The 19,229-nt window shown below is 35.3% G+C and overlaps 1 protein-coding gene across 8 annotated transcripts in view; it reads left to right on the top strand.

Moving 5' to 3' along the window:
* The window catches only part of Dhc64C (dynein heavy chain, cytoplasmic), a 162,187-nt gene that overhangs the window by 113,032 nt on the left and 29,926 nt on the right, over positions 1-19,229 (top strand). For 4 of the 8 annotated variants that reach the window (XM_069838938.1, XM_069838723.1, XM_069838627.1 and 1 more), the window contains one exon: positions 10,257-10,455. In XM_069838938.1, the coding sequence (XP_069695039.1) occupies positions 10,257-10,455 (199 nt within the window). Of the gene's footprint in view, positions 1-6,108; positions 6,305-10,256; positions 10,456-19,229 lie in introns of all 8 variants that reach the window. The other 4 variants (XM_069838772.1, XM_069838853.1, XM_069838658.1 and 1 more) reach the window with 1 other exon arrangement.

The following is a 19,229-nucleotide window of genomic DNA, read 5'->3' as shown; positions in this document are numbered from 1 at the left end:
CACCACTCCGTGCTACAGTATTCATGTTGAGTTGACAACACTGGACTGCAAGTGCAAATAAACTGTCCCGCAAGAAGGCTCAAAATTGTGAGTAGTGGGGGAGAGAAAGAGAGAGGGGTAGAAAAGAGAGAAATAGGAATACAGGGAGAGAAATGAAAAGGAATTAAGGTTCAGTTCGCATATCTTACGGGGGCACAGATCCGATGGTCAGACTATATTATTTTCGTTACATATATTTTAGTTATCATATTTTTTTATGCTCGACCATGCCGAAATGTAGTAATTATACACCAGGTAGCAGCCCTTTAATGGACCTCATTCAAGTATACCTATTCATTAAAGTTCAGGTGTTCCACCAATCAGAAAATACCATTGTAGCAATATGAAAGCGCAAGTATCGATTATTCTCGGATATGCAATCGAAACACAACTAGTTCTGTTACTATAATAATTAGCGTTACTTGTAAATAATATACAAATAAATTCAATTTGTCATCTCGGTTTTTCAATGTCTAATTCAATTTCAAGGTTATATCAAGATTAATGTTTATTTTACTCTCTAGATTATATCAAGGTCAATGACGTTTGTTTCTCGGAAAAAATCAATACTTTCGCGTCTGCGCACATCTCACAATTTACGAGATATTGCACAAGGTCAGTTCCGCTCCCCAGTCAGATAAGAATAACATGAATACTTATGAATAATTTCAAGTTAGAAATATGGTCGAGCATAAAAAGTCGTATGAAACTTGCCTATAATGGTAATTAAGATGCTCGTATGAAAATTATGAAACTCGCTTGCGCTCGTCTCGTAAACAATCATACTTTCGTCTTAATTACTACCATTATAGGCTCGTTGCATAATGTACTATTATATTTAGAATGGATTACAGAGTCTTAACAGCTTTTATTTCAGCAGTTTTTATTTTCCTTACATATATTTTAGTTATCATATTTTTTTATATTGCTTAGTAACAGTAATTCATGTCTTTTTGGTTTTAAGTAAACTATTGTCTAATCAAAATAACTACTACCTTTGATGTGAATAAATGCAGGTGTTAAAGTACTGTATTTGCCGGCATATAAGATACACTTTTTTTCTTTGAAAATAGGTCTGAAAACAGGGTGTGTCTTATATGCTGATATTGAGTTTGTGAATGGCTTAAAGCTTCACGGGATGCTGTGAAAACTGAAACAACAATTAAATAATTTAAGAGGGGTGGCATTGGTAATGTACTGGATGGTACAGAGGACAGTTTGTTGTATGAGGATTTAAGATTCTGATTTAGAAGAGGTTTGAAGTAACTCTTCATTTAACTCTGTAGGTAAATTTCTGGGCTTTGATAAAGATTAGAAGGTATTCTTTTCAAGTTAGATTAGGTATTTGATAAAAGTAGATTTACGTATTACTTTATATTTGACATACTGTAAATTCATAATAATATTCAGTGATGAAGTTTTTTTCCTCTCAAAAATGTCTATAAAAAAAGTGGGTGTTTATTTGCTAGCAAATACAGTAAATTTTTATGGTCGCGTGAAGGTCAACTGCCACTTTATACATGCTTACAAATAAATAGTTCCACGAAAATTGATTTGATTATGTCTTCAACATACTATATCACTAGTAAATTGTTACAGTACATGAGGGTTCTTGCAGAGATGGTTTGAAATTAATTAGTTTCAAACCGATCATCACTGATCATGTGTGATAGTTGAGATTATTTCAAACACTTGTCAAATCTTCACAAACTTGCTGCAGAAACAAACTTATAGCCTACCACAGAGTTTTTGTCGTTGTTGGTTTCTTCTTCCAGTGGTTTTCCATTTGAGAACCTCTAGGTCACTTGGAATCTGACATCTAGATGCTTGAAATTGTTTTTTTTTACCGTTTTGTTTAATTTAGTTTTTTTACAGGATAAATGTTCGTTCATTGGTTCCTGGCTATTCCAAAGTGTACATTGGTGAGAGTTTATTCTGATTGTATGTGCTGTGTTGCTAGACTAGTGTCCTTTTTTCTAGTTGGAATAGTGCAGTGTTGAACAAAAGTCATGAAAACTGTCAGTCAAGTATGGTGTAATAAATTATACATAAAGCTGCTTTTACACGATCAGATATTCGTCAAATTCAGTGCTTCACAATATTTTTCGAGACTTGCCAATACTTTCCAATTTTATTGTCAAATCACTTACAATACTTTAAAGGTCTTTGATTGTCTTGAAAGTAAATAATAACATATTCTCATTGATCAAAGATTTGAGAATTTTTTGAAGGAATTGATCAATAGGATTCGAAAATATTATGGCACCAAGAACTACAAAAAAATGGCATCCTGCTTGAGAGAAGTTGTTTGTGAGTTAAATCAATTGTGTGAATTAAACCCATGCTTGTACGCCGTGGGTTCTGTGAAATACCACATTAAAATGAAGGAAAATAATGCATGTGAAGAAATTTCATGTCAGATATCTGTAGTTAAGTACTGCCAGTATCAATACCAATGAAGTTTCTGCTTTATAACCTAGGGCTAGACGAATACTTACTTACTGGCTTTTAAGGAACCCGGAGGTTCATTGCCGCCCTCACATAAGCCCGCCATTGGTCCCTATCCTGAGCAAGATTAATCCAGTCTCTACCATCATATCCCACCTCCCTCAAGTCCAGTTTAATATTATCTTCCCATCTACCTCTCGGCCTCCCCAAAGGTCTTTTCCCCACTGGCTTCCCAACTAACACACTATATGCATTTTTGGATTCGCCCATACATTCTACATGCCCTGCCCTTCTCAAACGTCTGGATTTGATGTTCCTAATTATGTCAGGTGAAGTATACAATGCGTGGATCTCTGCGTTGTGTAACTTTCTCCATTCTCCTGTAACTTCATCCCTCTTAGCCCCAAATATTTTCCTAAGAACCTTATTCTCAAACACCCTTAATCTCTGTTCCTCTCTCAAAGTGAGAGTTCAAGTTTCACAACCATACAGAACAACCGGTAATATAACTGTTTTATAAATTCTAACTTTCAGATTTTTTGACAGCAGACTAGATGACAAAAGCTTCTTAACCGAATAATAACAGGCATTTCCCATATTTATTCTGCATTTAATTTCCTCCTGAGTGTCATTTATATTTGTTACTGTTGCTCCAAGATATTTGAATTTTTCCACCTCTTCGAAGGATAAATCTCCAATTTTTATAGTTCCATTTCGTACAATATTCTCGTCACGAGACATAATCATATATTTAGTCTTTTCGGGATTTACTTCCAACCCTAATCGCTTGTGGATTTTCTGCTAACATATTCACGTCATCCGCATAGACAAGAAGCTGATGTAACCTGTTCAAGGCTAGACGAATAGTAATCGTAAATATTTTGTTTTAAAACAATATGTAATCTTAATATTTTGTTTTGGGCTACCATACAGTTCAATAATACAAATATTGTTTTGTGTAGCCTAGTTATTCTCCAAAGGATTTACATTGTAATATTTGTTATTTAGGCTTACATAAGTTACATGAAGCACGCTTGCCAAATATTTAGCATTAAAAAATCTTTTTCAATATTGATCGATCTTTGACAAGTTTTCTTGTGAAGTATTGAACTGGAAAAAAAAATTGATCGTGTACAAGCAGCTTAAGATAATTGTTACAAACGTGGAAATAAAGAAAAAAGGGACGACTCTTTAAGGCAGGGTTGGGCACCAAGAGCGACTTCTATTTTCTCATGGGCAGCCATATGATTTCTCTTCCATGCTGAGTCGACCTGGTTGGCGAGTTGGTATAGTGCTGGCCTTCTATGCCCAAAGTTGCGGGTTTGATCCCAGGCGAGGTCGATGGCATTTAAGTGTGCTTAAATGCGACAGGCTCATGTCAGTAGATTTACTGGCATGTAAAAGAACTCCTGTGGGACAAAATTCTGGCACATCGGGCAACGCTGATATAACCTATGCAGTTGCGAGTGTCGTTAAATAAACCATAACATTTAACATTTCCCTGCTGAACACTGTGCAATGTTAATGTCATGACGGATGCATATTAAGCATCCCTGTTTTAGAGTTTGGATTTGCTCCCAGTGCCCAGCCCTGCTTTAAGGAGAAGGTGAAATGGTGAATAATGATGCTGTGCTGTTAACTAAGTTGAGTGCTGTAGATAAGTTACTTTATTGTCATACTGTTGAACATATTTAGACTTTGCAAAGTAGACTTAATAAGATCAGCAGTCTATTCTAGAATTCAGATTCACTGTAGTGCCAAAATTATTTCAGTGTTGACATTTGCAGAGTGAGAAAGTGCCATCGTATTACAGAGTTTTGTTGCAGAATATAATACAAGGTGCAATCAATATATTTCCGAACTGCGATTGTTTTTATTGTATTGTTAAACATAAATACTTGTGTTACTAAAGATCATTGTTTCCATGTCTGTTGACTCAGATTGTCAAACAGTGTCAGATAGTCTTTAAGAACTGAGCTTTTACACGTGGTTTTGTGCAAACATGTCAAGGATCTATTGTGATTTTTCCAGGAATATCTCCATTATACGCCTATGGCTAGTCTTCTTCTTTACCTTTCAAGTATGCATTAAGGTAAGCGTTCACTACATCGTATCGCACTGCTTGTACGAATTGCACGCAACAGATATTTTAAGTGCAGTGTGTTCACTGTAATGGCTTCACCTCATTGCCTCCCCTATCAACTGTTTAAAACATGACGTCGTACGATATTGACATTGCTGAAAACAGAGGAGTTGAGGTTAGGTGTATTAATTACATCTGTTAGCGAATAAGAATTTGTAATTGCTTCATGCGTCTTAATTGAAGAGGAAGAAACGAAAGAAATATTGGTTGCATTATATAAGAAATGACTTTATTACTGTAATGGGAACGCTTCAAATTATATAATTCTTCGCAATTTTCTACAAGCGAAATAAGTTTTCCGTCTGCCATTTTGGCGCGACACTGAACATGGCACAACATAATAGTAACAGTTGACCAATTAAAATTGATTTATTAAAGAAGGCCATGATCGCACGCATTGGAAAAGTTGCCCATCCAAGAAATGTGGACGGATTTGCCGAGAGGCGATGTGTCCGATACAATATAGTGAACGCGGTTACATAACAATTACAGCAAAGATAGTCTTTTTCTGATTCGTCTGATGAGTGCGATACGATGTAGTGAACACTTACCTTTATATAGATTCCAACATTTCCCTGGATCTAGATAGTGTATCAGTTTCCCTTGTCCTGTATGTTGCCTACATTCAGGGCAGTCCGAAAACTTATTGATTGCTTCTTTTGTACAGGGTGGAAGTGAAATAGCCTTGCAGATTTCCAGAGCAAATAGCTCATGTTGTATGTAACAAAAAATTATATCATATTGGTGGAAAGTTCATAGTTTTTTTTTTTTTTCCCCCCCAGAAAAAAATGTTTTTCCCAAATGTTTAACAATCTCTTATTCGGTAACTATTGTGAGTAGAATAATGATTTTTGTCCATATCGATAGGAAATCTAATAAAGAATAATTTATTCCTCGGCATATTTCAATATTGTGCACGGTTTTCGTGTAAATTTAATTAAAAAAAAAACACTAAATTCAAGCCATTGCACGAAGTGAGCAAGATAGCAGCTTATGTACGGAGAATCACAGAGTTTGTTGACCTCTTACATCTGTATCACAAGTAGAATGTATTAGCGATGATGTTGCCAGACTGCAGCAACTTAATTTTTTAATTAACCGTGCATTTAATCACAAAACATAATATAGGTTTTCTATTCATTTATTTGTACCCTATTGTCCGTTTCAATCTGCAAGATTATTTCATTTCCACCTTGTATGTTATATGGAATATGGTAACAGTTGATGTCGCCATAGTGTTCTTATTATGTCATATCAGGAATCTCAGATGTAAATGGTTGTATTCCTATGTCTAGTTCATAAAGTTGACTAGCTGTTACTATTCTTGATGTTGGTTATGGGTAGGGACAGTCGATTTTCGCGAATGATATTTTCACGAATTTCTGATAATTGAGTCGGAGAGTTATGTTTGTGTTGTCTGCTTGTTGCTCTTGTGTAGTCAGTTGCATTTCAGTTGTTTGTGCTCTGTAATTGCGTAGCCGTGAAGTCTATAAAGAAGCAGCATCTAGTTGAAGTTCGTTCGATGGCAAATCCTCCCGCTGTTGTGAAACTTGCTCTGGAATCCATCTGTTTCCTGCTCGGGGAGAACACAACAGAATGGCGAACTATTCGCTCGGTCACAATGAGAGAGAACTTCATTTCCACAATTGTCAACTTCAACACTGAAGACATGACGTAAGAAGAACTGTGGGCTGGAGGAATATTTGTTACATATTTCTTGTTGCATGTTCATGTATTTCCTACTTTACTTTCAATGTTTTAGAATTTTATGTTGTGTTTAGAGCCCTGTAAAGCCAGAGTGAAGTAGACACTATATTTCTTAAAGAATTATTCGTGGTTTTATGTTAAATTTATTTATTATTTCTTTAATTATTCGAAAAAAATAGTTTTAATTACAAATTTTTCACCATGAGCTCATAAAAAGAAAGTCCATAGTGAGCTCCTGACTGAAAATAGTCTAGGAATGTTTTCCTTCGATTTATTTCAGTAATATTCGACAGAGAGGCAAATGAAACAACAGAACACTTCTCCAAATATGTGCCAGAAAAATTAATCATCAATTACAGAAATTTGCAGAAAACAAAATACCATAAAGATGTACAAGAACTACTTTGAAAAATCCATGTAAACTTGATTAAGTCTTCTCGAATACTTGAAGAGGATGGAAGCTAAGTGGAAAGACATTCCATTCACAAATTTAATCCTGAAGTACCACGCTAGCAGCTCTTTTTAACTTTCTAATTAGTAAGAGGCATGATGTTTTGTGTTGTCACCTCCCAAAAATTAGCTTTCTGTCATTGCCATATTGTTGTTCAGAGAAGCATAGCTAGTTTAAAAAAGAGAAATAAAACAAAATCGTGCCAAGCAGCGAAATTTTAAAATTACTGTATTTAAACAAACCTTTTCTAATTTTATAAATGTCCATGCTCTTTTCTGTGCCAGGTATTTGAGATTAATATTTTCAGATTCAAATCACTTCCAAGTGTTCTGTAGAAGTTTGAGAATTCCTCAACTTCAATAATACAGGCTGAAGTACATTTTTTAATTGGTTATTTAATGATGCTGTAACAACTGTGAGGTTATTTATTATCGGTGAAATTGTTGGTAGCGAGATATTTGACGAAATGAGTCTCAGAATTTCCCATGGATTTACAGTTTGGGAAAACCTCTGAAGAAGAGGGTAATCAGTCCATGTGAGATTCGAACCCATGTACAAGCATAGCCTCGGATTGTGAGTTCAACTCGTTGCTGTCTGAACTGCACCAGTGATTCTGAAGTACTGGTATCATTACAAAAGACATGTTTCCAATGTACAGCCTAAACTAAGACTGAATAATGCACTGTTACTTCCGGGCGTGCTGGTTGATAGCTGGTTGTGTCCAATTTAAGGCACAGTGTTGCCAGTTTGTGTTCAGCAAGTTTCTTGTGAATTTGACAGTTCTTATATTGGAAATTTTCTGGCAGATCAGAATTTTTTTTCGTGTAATAGAATGGCTAGATTGATACTTCGTTTAAGGACACTAGCTGATGACCAAAATTTCACGTATTACGGTATGAAAGAACTTATACAGGGTGACTCTAAATGAAGTCGTCAAATTTTGGGATCAAATAGATAACTTTTTTGTTAGGGAATAAATGGACTCCATTGTATTGGCTTCAGACTTCTAATTTTTGACACTGTAGTAAGTGATTTTCCTTTTCTTTTTATTTTTGTTTTGTGTTTTGCTGTATTTTTCGGTCAAATGAATATCTTTAGTATTAATGATTTGTTTATTAAATTCATTCATTTTATTAATTGTGAAATAACTGATTACCTCAGTCTCAATTTTGTTTCTTAGCAAAAAGTGTTTTAAAAAGGTTATCTATCTGATTCAAAATTTTGTCAGTCTGATTTAGAGACACTCTGTATATCGTCAGAGAACATTGTCCTAGATCAGACGTGGACATTTAAAGAGATGTGCCGTACTACTCTGATTGCTGCAACACGCATCACCTGTTAACGTAATACTCAGCGGTGGATCGCGTGAAGTATTGAAACACGGAACGTTAAGTAATTAAGCAGGACAAAAAGATACACAGTTTTGTACAAATGTTATTTTTTATGAATAATGACAATGAAAGAAAACAAATTTTCCAAAACAAATACAAACTATTTTACGAAAAGCTGAAACATAACTGTATTTCTAATTTAAACAATTACTGTAAAAACCTTATAAAATGATATAAAACGTACAATTCCACAACAGTTAAAAAGTAATGCCATAATCTGAACCTATTTATTTTGAAAGGACATCAGTCACTAATTTGCATCCTTTCAAAATAAAATTAAGAAACTAAGGAAAAATAGATTCTTAACAAAATATCAAGCAGATTACTAAGAAACAGAAAAACAACAATTATGCTATTTTTTAAACTTCTTACTGTAGTTCTTTGTTGTTTTTGTCAATTTACGTCAATTGACTCATGCCCTTAAAAGAAAGGATTCGTTTATTCTTCTTCATCACGTAAATCAGCAAGTGTTTCAAAATTGGGAGTTAGGTCAGACATTGCAATTGTGAGCTGATAGAATAAATTTTCGTCTGAAATGCGTGATCTTGATTTGGATTTTACAATGGCCAACTGAGGAAAAAAAACTGTTCACAAATAAAGGTTGAGCCAAACATAGAAGCAATTTTCATAACAAAACTCCGAAGATGTGAATATTTTACTTTACAAAGTTGTTTAAGCTTATACACATCTAAACCAGCCATATTTGTGCACTTGCACTTGGGGTTTCGCGGCCAGCCGCGCACAGGTGTGGACTACTATTATTATAAAAAATAAAATAAAAAAATTTGTTCCATTAAAACGAGTCTTTTCATAATGGTGCTCAACGTGCTAGTAAAATTTTGTAGCATAATATGCACCTAACGCTTTCCCCTTCTTCGCAACAAAAGAATTCATTTTCCCATTCTTTGTGGAAATAATATTGTTTGACTTTTTTACTTCAGGAGCTTCCTTAGTGAGCAACATTTTTTTTTAGTGAAATCCACCGCTGACTGCCAGTACTTCAACCGGTCGGACAGGTACCCCAGCTAGGGGTGTGGAGGGAGGGAGATCACGTCCTTGCGTTCGACTCCGTTCGACATGTACTACTGATGCCCACGTCTGTCCTAGATGATAGCAAAATTTTCCGTGCATTAAGGTTAAAATTATTACGTTATCATACAACAATGTATTAAATAACCTCTAAATTTCAATATAGACTTTGAGGTTAGGAAGTCGGAATATTTCTTTGTGAGTTGTATATTCATATAGTTAAAATATTATTTGCTAAAAATTTAATATTTCTGGATGACTTAAACCATAAAGCCCCTTATTGATGATGACTGTAAACTTCATTGTAAAAACGCAGATATCCTGGCACAGAATAACACAGTAATTAAAAATATAAAAGTATTACAAATTAAAAAATCGTGCTTAAAACAGGTGCTTAGCAAGTTTCGTAATTTTTAAATACTTTGTGGAAAAAATTCTTACAGACGAAGATCAAAAATAAACTAATGTAATAGAAAATGCATATTGACATTAAACAGTGTAAACATTTCGAACATAAATCTTAATTTTTGAAATTAAGGATTGGAAATCAGTGTTCCTTTCTAATTGTACAGACACCAAATATGTGAAACATTAAATAATTTCATAACATTTTCTGTGAATAACTAGATCTTCTGTATAAATTCTGTACATATAACACACACTATTAACAATTACCTAACGTATGTAGTGAATGCAGCTGAAACTGACGCTCATAACAATTACATTGCTGCAAGAACATAATGCTCAATATTCTATGATAACATCAACTGACACACAAGAAAACTTGAGACTCATTCTTGATTATGAACTTTGTATATGCCGACTAATACAGTGGAGGGACATTTCTGACCGGAATGTTGGTTTATGTGTAAGAGCGTGCATGACCAGATGTCGCACATTCTTTACAGGGCTCGCCCACTATTTGTTTCAGTCTCCAGTTGGTCGCTGCTTGTGCATCTCCCCTCGTAGTGCAGTACTTGTGAATGCCCTGTGACTAAACCACAATGTTTTATGTTTCTGTTTCACTTTTGGGCGATTGCCCCTGTAGCTGTGAAATCAATCAAAAGGCAGCATCTTGTGGAGGTTCGTTCGATGGCAAATCCGCCACTGCTTGTGAAACTGGCTCTGGAGTCGATCTGTCTCCTGCTCGGTGAAAATGCCAGCGACTGGAAGTCAATCCGTGCTGTTATCGTGAGGGACAACTTTATCAATTCCATTGTCTCTAATTTCAGTACTGAGGATATTACGTAAGCATGCACATTGCTAGAGGGCCAGTATATTTTCAAGTAGTATAGATATGGAATAGAAATGTCTTGGGCCTTTTACTTTCAGTCAATTATGTAGGGCTGCCATTTTCAATTGGTGTGCCGTGAATGATCTGCTGATGTGCCAGGAGAAAGTGAAAGTGGTAAAGGTTGTCGAAGCAAAAATTTGGAAAAGAAATGCGAAAAGAATAGTAAAAAAGTGAGTCCACAAAAGTCAACTTTCAGTGAAAGTGACACAAGTCAACATTCAATTAACACAGTGTAGGTGAGCGATCTGCAGAGAAGAGAATGACTGACTCACAGCCGGGGTTGCCAGATCAGTAAATTTAGAATATCGTACCAACATTGAATTGAATTGAATTTTTAATTTAAGAGAGGGGACATTACGACCCAGAACTGCGACCTTATTAGATCTATTACACTGAGCCTCAAGCTAGACCAGTAGTGTCAGAGTTGTAAGCTCCGAAACCGGTTGTGGTGCTAGAGACGTCCAGTCGGAGCGTGAACTTGCTTATGTCTGTGGAAGCACCGGAGCACGCAACGAGTTATAGTGGAGCGCTCCGCTCCGTTTAGGCTGTGTCTGACAACGCTGAGCTAGACGCATTCCCAAACCCACACCGGTTGACTACACTAAGGTTTGCTGCATACCTAGATTTCGAGCAGGAAACCTCACTCATCCCTAGGCCAGCCCCCTCCATGCATTGCCAGTCGGAGAATGCTATGGAATGATGATTGAATAATGTACATGTGTAACATGGGGAAGTCCACACCTGTGGAGTAACAGCGAGTCTGGCGCGAAACCAGGTGGGCCAGGTTCGATTCCCAGTTGGGGCAAGTTACTTGGTTGAGGTTTTTTCCGGAGTTTTCCCTTAGTCCAATATGAGCAAATGCTGGGTAACTTTCGGTGCTGGACCCTGGACTCATTTCACTGGCATTATCACCATCTCATTCAGATGCTAAATAACCTAAGATGTTGATAAAGAGTCTTAAAATAATCTACTAAAATAAAATGAAATAAAAAACATGGGGAAATGGTAGAACTCCGAGAAAACCCCAACTAGGTCTTTTCCACCACAAGTGTCACTATGGACTGACTTAAAAAATATAATATCTTACATATTTTTATAAAAAAAACTGCCACTGTTTGGGAACTACTTGTTTAAATTATAGAAATATGCCTTGGGATTTTAAATTACAACTTTAGTGTGCCACATGTTGAAAAACGCTGATGTAGGGTAAAAATATAAAAAGATTGACATTGGTGGAAAACTAAATCAAATAGCATATAAAGTACTGATATGCAGGAGTGTTATTCGTATTTACTGGACCATTTCATGTTCAGATTCCATTTTTCTTTCACAAAGGAGGGCCAAAAGATTAGACTGTACCCTGAGGCTTATTGTGCTAAGGTGACCTTCTTAGATAGGGATGATTGTTGAAGTCCGCAGGACCACATTCCTATAAGTGTCATGATTCACTACTTTTGGTGCAATCTATCGATTCAGCTATGCAATACCCAGGTCCAACAGAGTCCATTTGGTCAACCAAGAATGCTCTCCATTCTCCTGAGAGTTCTGCAGCTTCCTCAGATAGATGCCATCTGTTTGAAAATGACGCTACTACATCCTGCTACATCCATATTGTTTGGCAGCTGTTTTCGACATTTTGTTTTAGTCACTGAAAATGCAGTACACATTAAATTAAAAGCTCTACCTTGTGAAGCAATACTGGATTACGAATTCAATTACAGCTACTCAAAGGGCATACCAGAGAGAATTTGGTGTTCGTAATCCCCCCCAAAGAAACACAATACTGGGACTGGTAAACAAATTGGAAACAGCTGGATCTCTAAAAGAATATGACAAAAATACAGAATAAAAAGAAAACATTTGCGCATCTCATGACAGGGAATCAAAACTCCTGTTTAATTTGGCGTTAAAAACTGGTCATTAAGTGAATTTCCAGCCGAATAAATAAAGCATTTTCAACATTTGCTATAGAGGTTAGTAATCTCCCAAAGATACTCTACATTTGAGGCATAACAAACTGTGGCTAGCATCATTCGTTTTGAAATAAAGAAAGAAAGAAATGTGTCAGTTCTATATAAATCACTCTGTATGTTGCAACCCCCCCCCTCCCCGTGGATTATAATGAACTCTTCCATGTAATATATGCGGACTCCCCTTGTGTATACGAATGGACTCATTCACATTAAGTTTATCGGATATGATGTAAGCATTTCCATGGCAACCAAAGTCAAATGATGTCAGTGTAATTTCTGTTACACAAACTCCAGTCATTTTTTTTCTAGTAGTGTAGGTCGAATATAGACGTCACACTTAAAAAATTAAAGATTGCATAACAGCATAATGGAGAATTAAGAAAGTGAAGGGCTCAAAACAATGTAGAGTAGTGCTAACGTAGTGGTGAGGACAGCTGTGTTGCATGTACCACTACACACCAACAATGCATGTTTAATCACGTCATTCTAACACCTTTTCATTGTTTAGTGCTAGATTGTTATGATGTGGGATCTGTTAATATCGATGGATTACAATGTCTGCTACCAATACTCTGCCTCTACACATTGGATCTTCATCTTAATTGTTGGTTTCATGGGTTAGAATTGCTGCGAAGAACATTAGAAGTAATAAGTCTAGTGAGATATTTTAGTTATGTCATACTATACAAACAGAAAAGCTGATCAGCAGAATTTAAAAAAAAAATCTAATGCTTTCATTGCTGTAAAATTTTGGGAGTTCCGTCAAGCTAAATCCAGATAAAGGATTGTAAGAATTATACAGTTTTAATTTTACTACCATAATTCTAGCCCACATGTGTATGAAAAAGAGATTTCAGTATTCATTCAAAGGTTTGTTTCATAAAAGTATGGATAATGTTTAACAGGTGTAACTGAGACGAATTGGAAAATTTGTGTTTCTTGTGCATTTGTGTTTTATTAGTATGTACAGGTTACAAGTCGCGTTTTCACCCTTTCATTTCGCAGAAGTATTAGTATTGTTAACTTATAAATTTATAAAGATTTTTCCTGAAACGAAACCAATACTTCTAGTTTTAGTGATATTTAATAGCACATTATGCAACGAGCCTATAATGGTAGTAATTAAGACGCAAGTATGATTGTTTATGAGACAAGCGCAAGCGAATTTCATAATTTTCATACGAGCGTCTTAATTACCATTATAGGCAAGTTTCATACGACTTTTTATGCTCGACCATATTTCTAACTTGAAAGTATTCAAAATTATGGTTATGTGCGAACTGACCTGAATTGTGAGATGTGCGCAGACGCGAAAGTATTTATTTTTTCCGAGGCCTAATTTCATTGACCTTGGCACAGAATAAGATGAACATTACTCTGGTATAACCTGAAAATTGATTTAGAATTGAAAAACGAGATGACAAATTGAATTTATTTGAATATTATTTACAATTAACTCTAATTATTATAGTAACAGAACATAACCTTCTGCGACAGTATTGGATTTCCAGCCTCCGTGACTTTTCGCTAATTCTCTTTCGATTGCATATCCGAGAATAATCGATGCTTGCGGTTTTATAAGGGTACAAAGCTGACTTGTCATTGGCTGAACACCTGTACTTTAATGAGTAGGTGTACTTTAATGGCATGCATTAAAGGACTGCTACCAGGTGTATAATTACTACATTTCGGCATGGTCGAGCATAAAATCCTTTTACTCACTTTTATTACATAATGTGAAAGTTTGATATTAATAAAAATGTTATAATGAGATGCTTTACTTTTTTTTTTTTAATATATAATTTCCTGCAATATCGATACCAGAGGCAACACTTCCATCTCATTTTTACAATAATGCAAAAATAACAGAAAATGAAAAAATATTTCTCCTCTACTAATTTGTTTATAGTGACTCGATTTTATTGCCAAACTGCCTTCCCCTGAAGATAGCCTAGGACTCAGCATAGTCACTATTATAAATTTTGGTGTAGAAACACAGTAAAAATATTAGAAATACAGTAAAAGAAGCATCCAATGAAACATGATTCAGTTAATTGAAACATAACTAGTGTAAATTCAATAATTGTTCCAATAGTCGCATTATAAAAAAAATCCTGTTACCTCTTTCCCCTGAGAGCTTGTCAAAACTAATAAAACTTCAAAATGTTAGATTAAATAGTGAAAAATGAAATAATAGTGAAATTTCATTAATTATGAAATTTGAAATCAGATAAAGCATTGTACAATATGCATATTATAATATCATATTACTATACTGTAATATGATACATTACAGTCATTATATCGTAAATAACTATTTTAAAGAAATTTGAGAGTCCACACCTGTGGAGTAACGGTCAGTGCGTCTGGCCGCGAAACCAGGTAGCCCGGGTTCGATTCCCAGTCGGGGCAAGTTACCTGATTGAGGTTTTTTCCGGGGTTTTCCCTCAACCCAATATGAGCAAATGCTGGGTAACTTTCGGTGCTGGACCCTGGACTCATTTCACCGGCATTATCACCTTCATCTCATTCAGACGCTAAATAACCTAGATGTTGATAAAATGTCGTAAAATAACCTACTAAAAAAAAAATTGAGTGTTTTCTTTTAATGTTAAATGATTCAAGTTTCTGTAGATTGTAGAGGGTTTATTTTTCCAGAGAAATCGGAGTTCTTTTGAAAATTGAAGCTAGCATTTTCATAAAACTTAAAAGAATTACTTTTGGATGATTTTTTTTAACACTGTCATCTTTGCTTCTACTCACGAATACATATGCCCATAAAAAAAAGAATATTCCAATATTAAAATAAATCACATGTGCTAAAATGGAGAAGGCTACCTTAGTGAATTAAATTATAAAAGTCCCAAAAATCGGGACAATTAACATCATGTAAGGACATGAGACAGCAATGTCGAAATTGGACTGCCCCATGAAACTCGGAACAGATGGCATCCCTGCACAGGATAGTTTGAAAGTTATTTCTACTCTAATAATGCAGTCATATGAGGCCATAGGTAGTAGCTGTTTTGCCAAGGTAAAATCTTGTGAGAGAGAAATTTGGAAGCAGACTAACTCATATGCAAACTCACTATAAATACACTGACTTGGCAAGATAAAAGTGCAATAAAGGAACATAAGCATATCATATGATTATTTTCATGTTCTCTTATTAACTTAGATAATTTTGAGAAATTAGGATCAGTGTTATAAAATTATGGAAATATTTTTTGCATCAGTGTATGTAATGAGAGATGTACCATAACAATACCATTTTGTTGTAAATCATTTTTGTCAATACCTCTTAAGTTAACAAGTTTATGTAAATTCGTTCCCTTAGTATGATATAGATCATATTTTATCCTGAGCCTGTCTTTCTGAATTTGAGGTTTTATGTTTGAAACATTGTTGTAAGTCTCCACTGGACATTGTTATATTTATGTAAGGATTTGGAATTATCATAGCATGTTCTGCTTAGTATGGAAAGTACCTTCATATTTTATTGTAGGTCGGTAATTTGTTAAAATTTATTATTCTAGATGCCTTTCCCTTTATCTGGTATTAATTTTCATCTCTGGACTGTAAATTGTTCATAACCTCACCTTTTACACCATATTCTGTATTTACTCCATTTGCTATTGCTTTTGGTTCACATAATGTAATGTACAGTGCACATGACTAGAATTTTTGTAATAATTTTTTTTGCATCATTGCTGGCTTCAGCTTGGGGAAATAAATGCTTCAGAATTATCTTCACACCATTGTTGAAAGCTTGTTATACCCCCTGATCAGGGTAACATTTGTTTTTAATGTCTTTTAGGACTATCACATGGAATAAAAATTTATAAAAATTACATGGATAAACATATTTTATTCTCTGTGCTGAAACACAGACCAAAGTCCTGTGCATCTGTTAATCGAATTGGCTTAAATTTGACAGGAATTGAAATAATGTTATTATTACACTGGAGCTTAGATCATAGTTGTTAATTCATTCCACAAAACTGTGACAAAACGATTATTATTGAACTATTTAAGCCCATTATATAGTGACAATTAATTTGAAAATAAAAACTTAGCCACATATAAACATATTCGTTTTGGGCTCTAACTCTGAACAAAATATATATTGTATTACAAGAATTAATATCATTTCTTGACTACCGCGTTAGTTTAATTCAATAAAAATTTATTAAACCCGTTAGATTTCTTATAGGACTTTAGCAAAAAGCTTCATTAAATGCTGTATTAATGTTTTGGTAGGACGTCTCAAAATTGTGGTCTCCTTTTTCAATAACAGCAAAGGAAAAAAAAGTCCAATCTACTGCTTGTCTAAATCTTCATAGTAATTCTTGTAAAATACTGGGCAGCTGGCAAACCTAGTGAACATCCAAATTTTTCACGATATAAATTAAACCATCTTGATTTGACTGCTGAATTCCATTGCTTAAAGTTAATCTGCTGTCAAACAATGCACGCCAAGTTTTGTACATAATCTATTAAATAATATTGGTGTCCAGAACAATGATACCAGTATTTCATGTAATGTTGTCAATGATGATGAATCAGGTGTGCATGTGTAAATACTATGTCATGTTTTGCGGCATGTCATTTTGTAAAGCTATGGCTTCCCCTTGGCTTCTTCATTTGATAAAGTTGTCCTGGTACAACAGTTGTCCTGGACTAACAATTAACATTTAAATTGGATTTTAACCAAACATTTTTGTGTTATTAATTACTTACAAGAAATTTAACTTTTGTTTTCTTATAGTGACGAGGAATTCCTGTCAGGTCGTTTGTGAGTTTACCCCAAAATGCCTAAAAAAAATTTGTGGCCTACATGCAACATAGCTTCAAACAATACACACAACACTCATACCAAACTCATAAGCATATTAAAATCATAAGGAAATATATATTCTTTATTTTTCTACGAAATAACTATCCCATTAGCTCATTTTTACATCAACTTTCCAGAATATTGAAAATGCCCTAGTGGTAGCACTCCAAGCTGGCTTTCCAAAGGTGATGATGCTCAGCACATTTTACGCCTTTTTTTGGTAGTCTCAAATCTGTTCCTCTATGAAACCAAACATATTGTAAATTTTTATACTTAACAACAATGTAATTTTATTATTTCAACAATTACTCTTCACCTTCTACAATTTAATTCTGCTCCCGTCAGCAATGGGATTTCCACTCCACACAGTAACACAGTATTCGCTAGTGCACTCCACAGACGACAATGACAATTTACTTGGACTATTACGAACAACAATGAACTGTTAATCTTAACTAATATTCACAAAGCACTATTTACAACACAGAACTGTCAGTTCTCAGTTCACAGCTCGTTTGTTTTGGCTAGTTCTTCTAGCTCAGTCACTCACGTTCACAGAATCTCGAACCCCAGACCTTCAGAGAACTGCACTTCGAACTCAGGTCCCCCAGCTGCGGCCCACTGCACTCGAACTCCGGGTTTCAGGCTCCACAGTTACGGACACAACTCAAGTTGCGCTTTGGTCTCGAAGCTGCTTCACTGCTACACAAGACTAACTCGCTTACTGTCCAAATCTGCCTGTAACAACACTGGCTTACTGACTGACTGACTGACACTTGCGTCTTCTCTTTTATATAACCAAACCATAGTTACGAGAAAGTTCGCTGTCAGAATGCCATTCTCGAATAATCTGGATATCTCCACTTCGACGGACTTCTGGACGATTCGGGAGGGTCCGTCCCCCCCTTCACTCCGCACGTAGCAGTTTGCTTCCTTCCCCACTCGGCAAGTAGCAGATGCGCGCGCAACCTCCCCTCGCCGCGTCGCCATAGTACACCGCCCCTCTGCCCTCTCAGCATGCAGATGCTCCCCACACCAGCGTTTCGTCTGCCGCGCGCCCTGTCGGACACGCGTTCGAACCCTGGTGCAGCTGTCACAATATATAGTAGTCTGGAAGGTTCCATATCCATAATGAGAGGAAGGTAGGACGAAATTTCTTGTCCATTCTTCTTACTTTTATATGTGGAGATATCTGGAATGGAAAGCTATGTATTATATTACGGATTTTTTTAATGTTTGCGCCATCCTCCATACAGTCCAGATCTAGAACCTTCGTACTAATTTTTCATAAAGGAACAGATATGACATGATAAAGATGTCTGAAAAGCGGCTTTTTGCTCCTTTGGGGATACTGGATTAAGAGTTCTATTCAAAGAACATTTTTAAACTCGTTGAAATTTGGCAGAATTGTGTTGATCAGTTATACTTCGTGAAGAAGTAAGGAAAGCAATGATATCTCTCATAAAGATGTTTCTTTGTGCTACCATACTTCCTTTCATTGTGAATTTAATGTACTTATGAATTCTCATATGCCTCTCTTAATTATTACCTTACAAGTCTTCAACTAACATCACTGTGGTTTCATGTATTGCATCTTATAGTGAATACTTGTCAATTCTTGATATGCTGTTAGTTATGTAAGTACTTTCTGATGTGTACCAGTTGAAATTATTCCTTTCGAGTCTAAACAGTTTAATGATAAAGAAAGATCAAGAGCTGACAAGGACTAAGTTTAACATTAATTTTAAGTACTAAAATTTAGTAGTGAAGCTAAACATGCTAGTATAGTTGCCACACTTCATCTCTGTCTTCACATATCATAGGATTTATCACATTATAAAGATCTGTTATGACAGTTTATTGCATGGAATTAAGACAGTATAAACACCAATGTATTAGATATGATTTTTCTACTAT

This window comes from Periplaneta americana, chromosome 1 (genome assembly GCF_040183065.1).
Source record: "Periplaneta americana isolate PAMFEO1 chromosome 1, P.americana_PAMFEO1_priV1, whole genome shotgun sequence".
Lineage (NCBI taxonomy): Eukaryota > Metazoa > Arthropoda > Insecta > Blattodea > Blattidae > Periplaneta > Periplaneta americana.
Note: the sequence above shows the minus strand (reverse complement) of the source record. Positions and strands in the feature narration are given on the sequence as shown.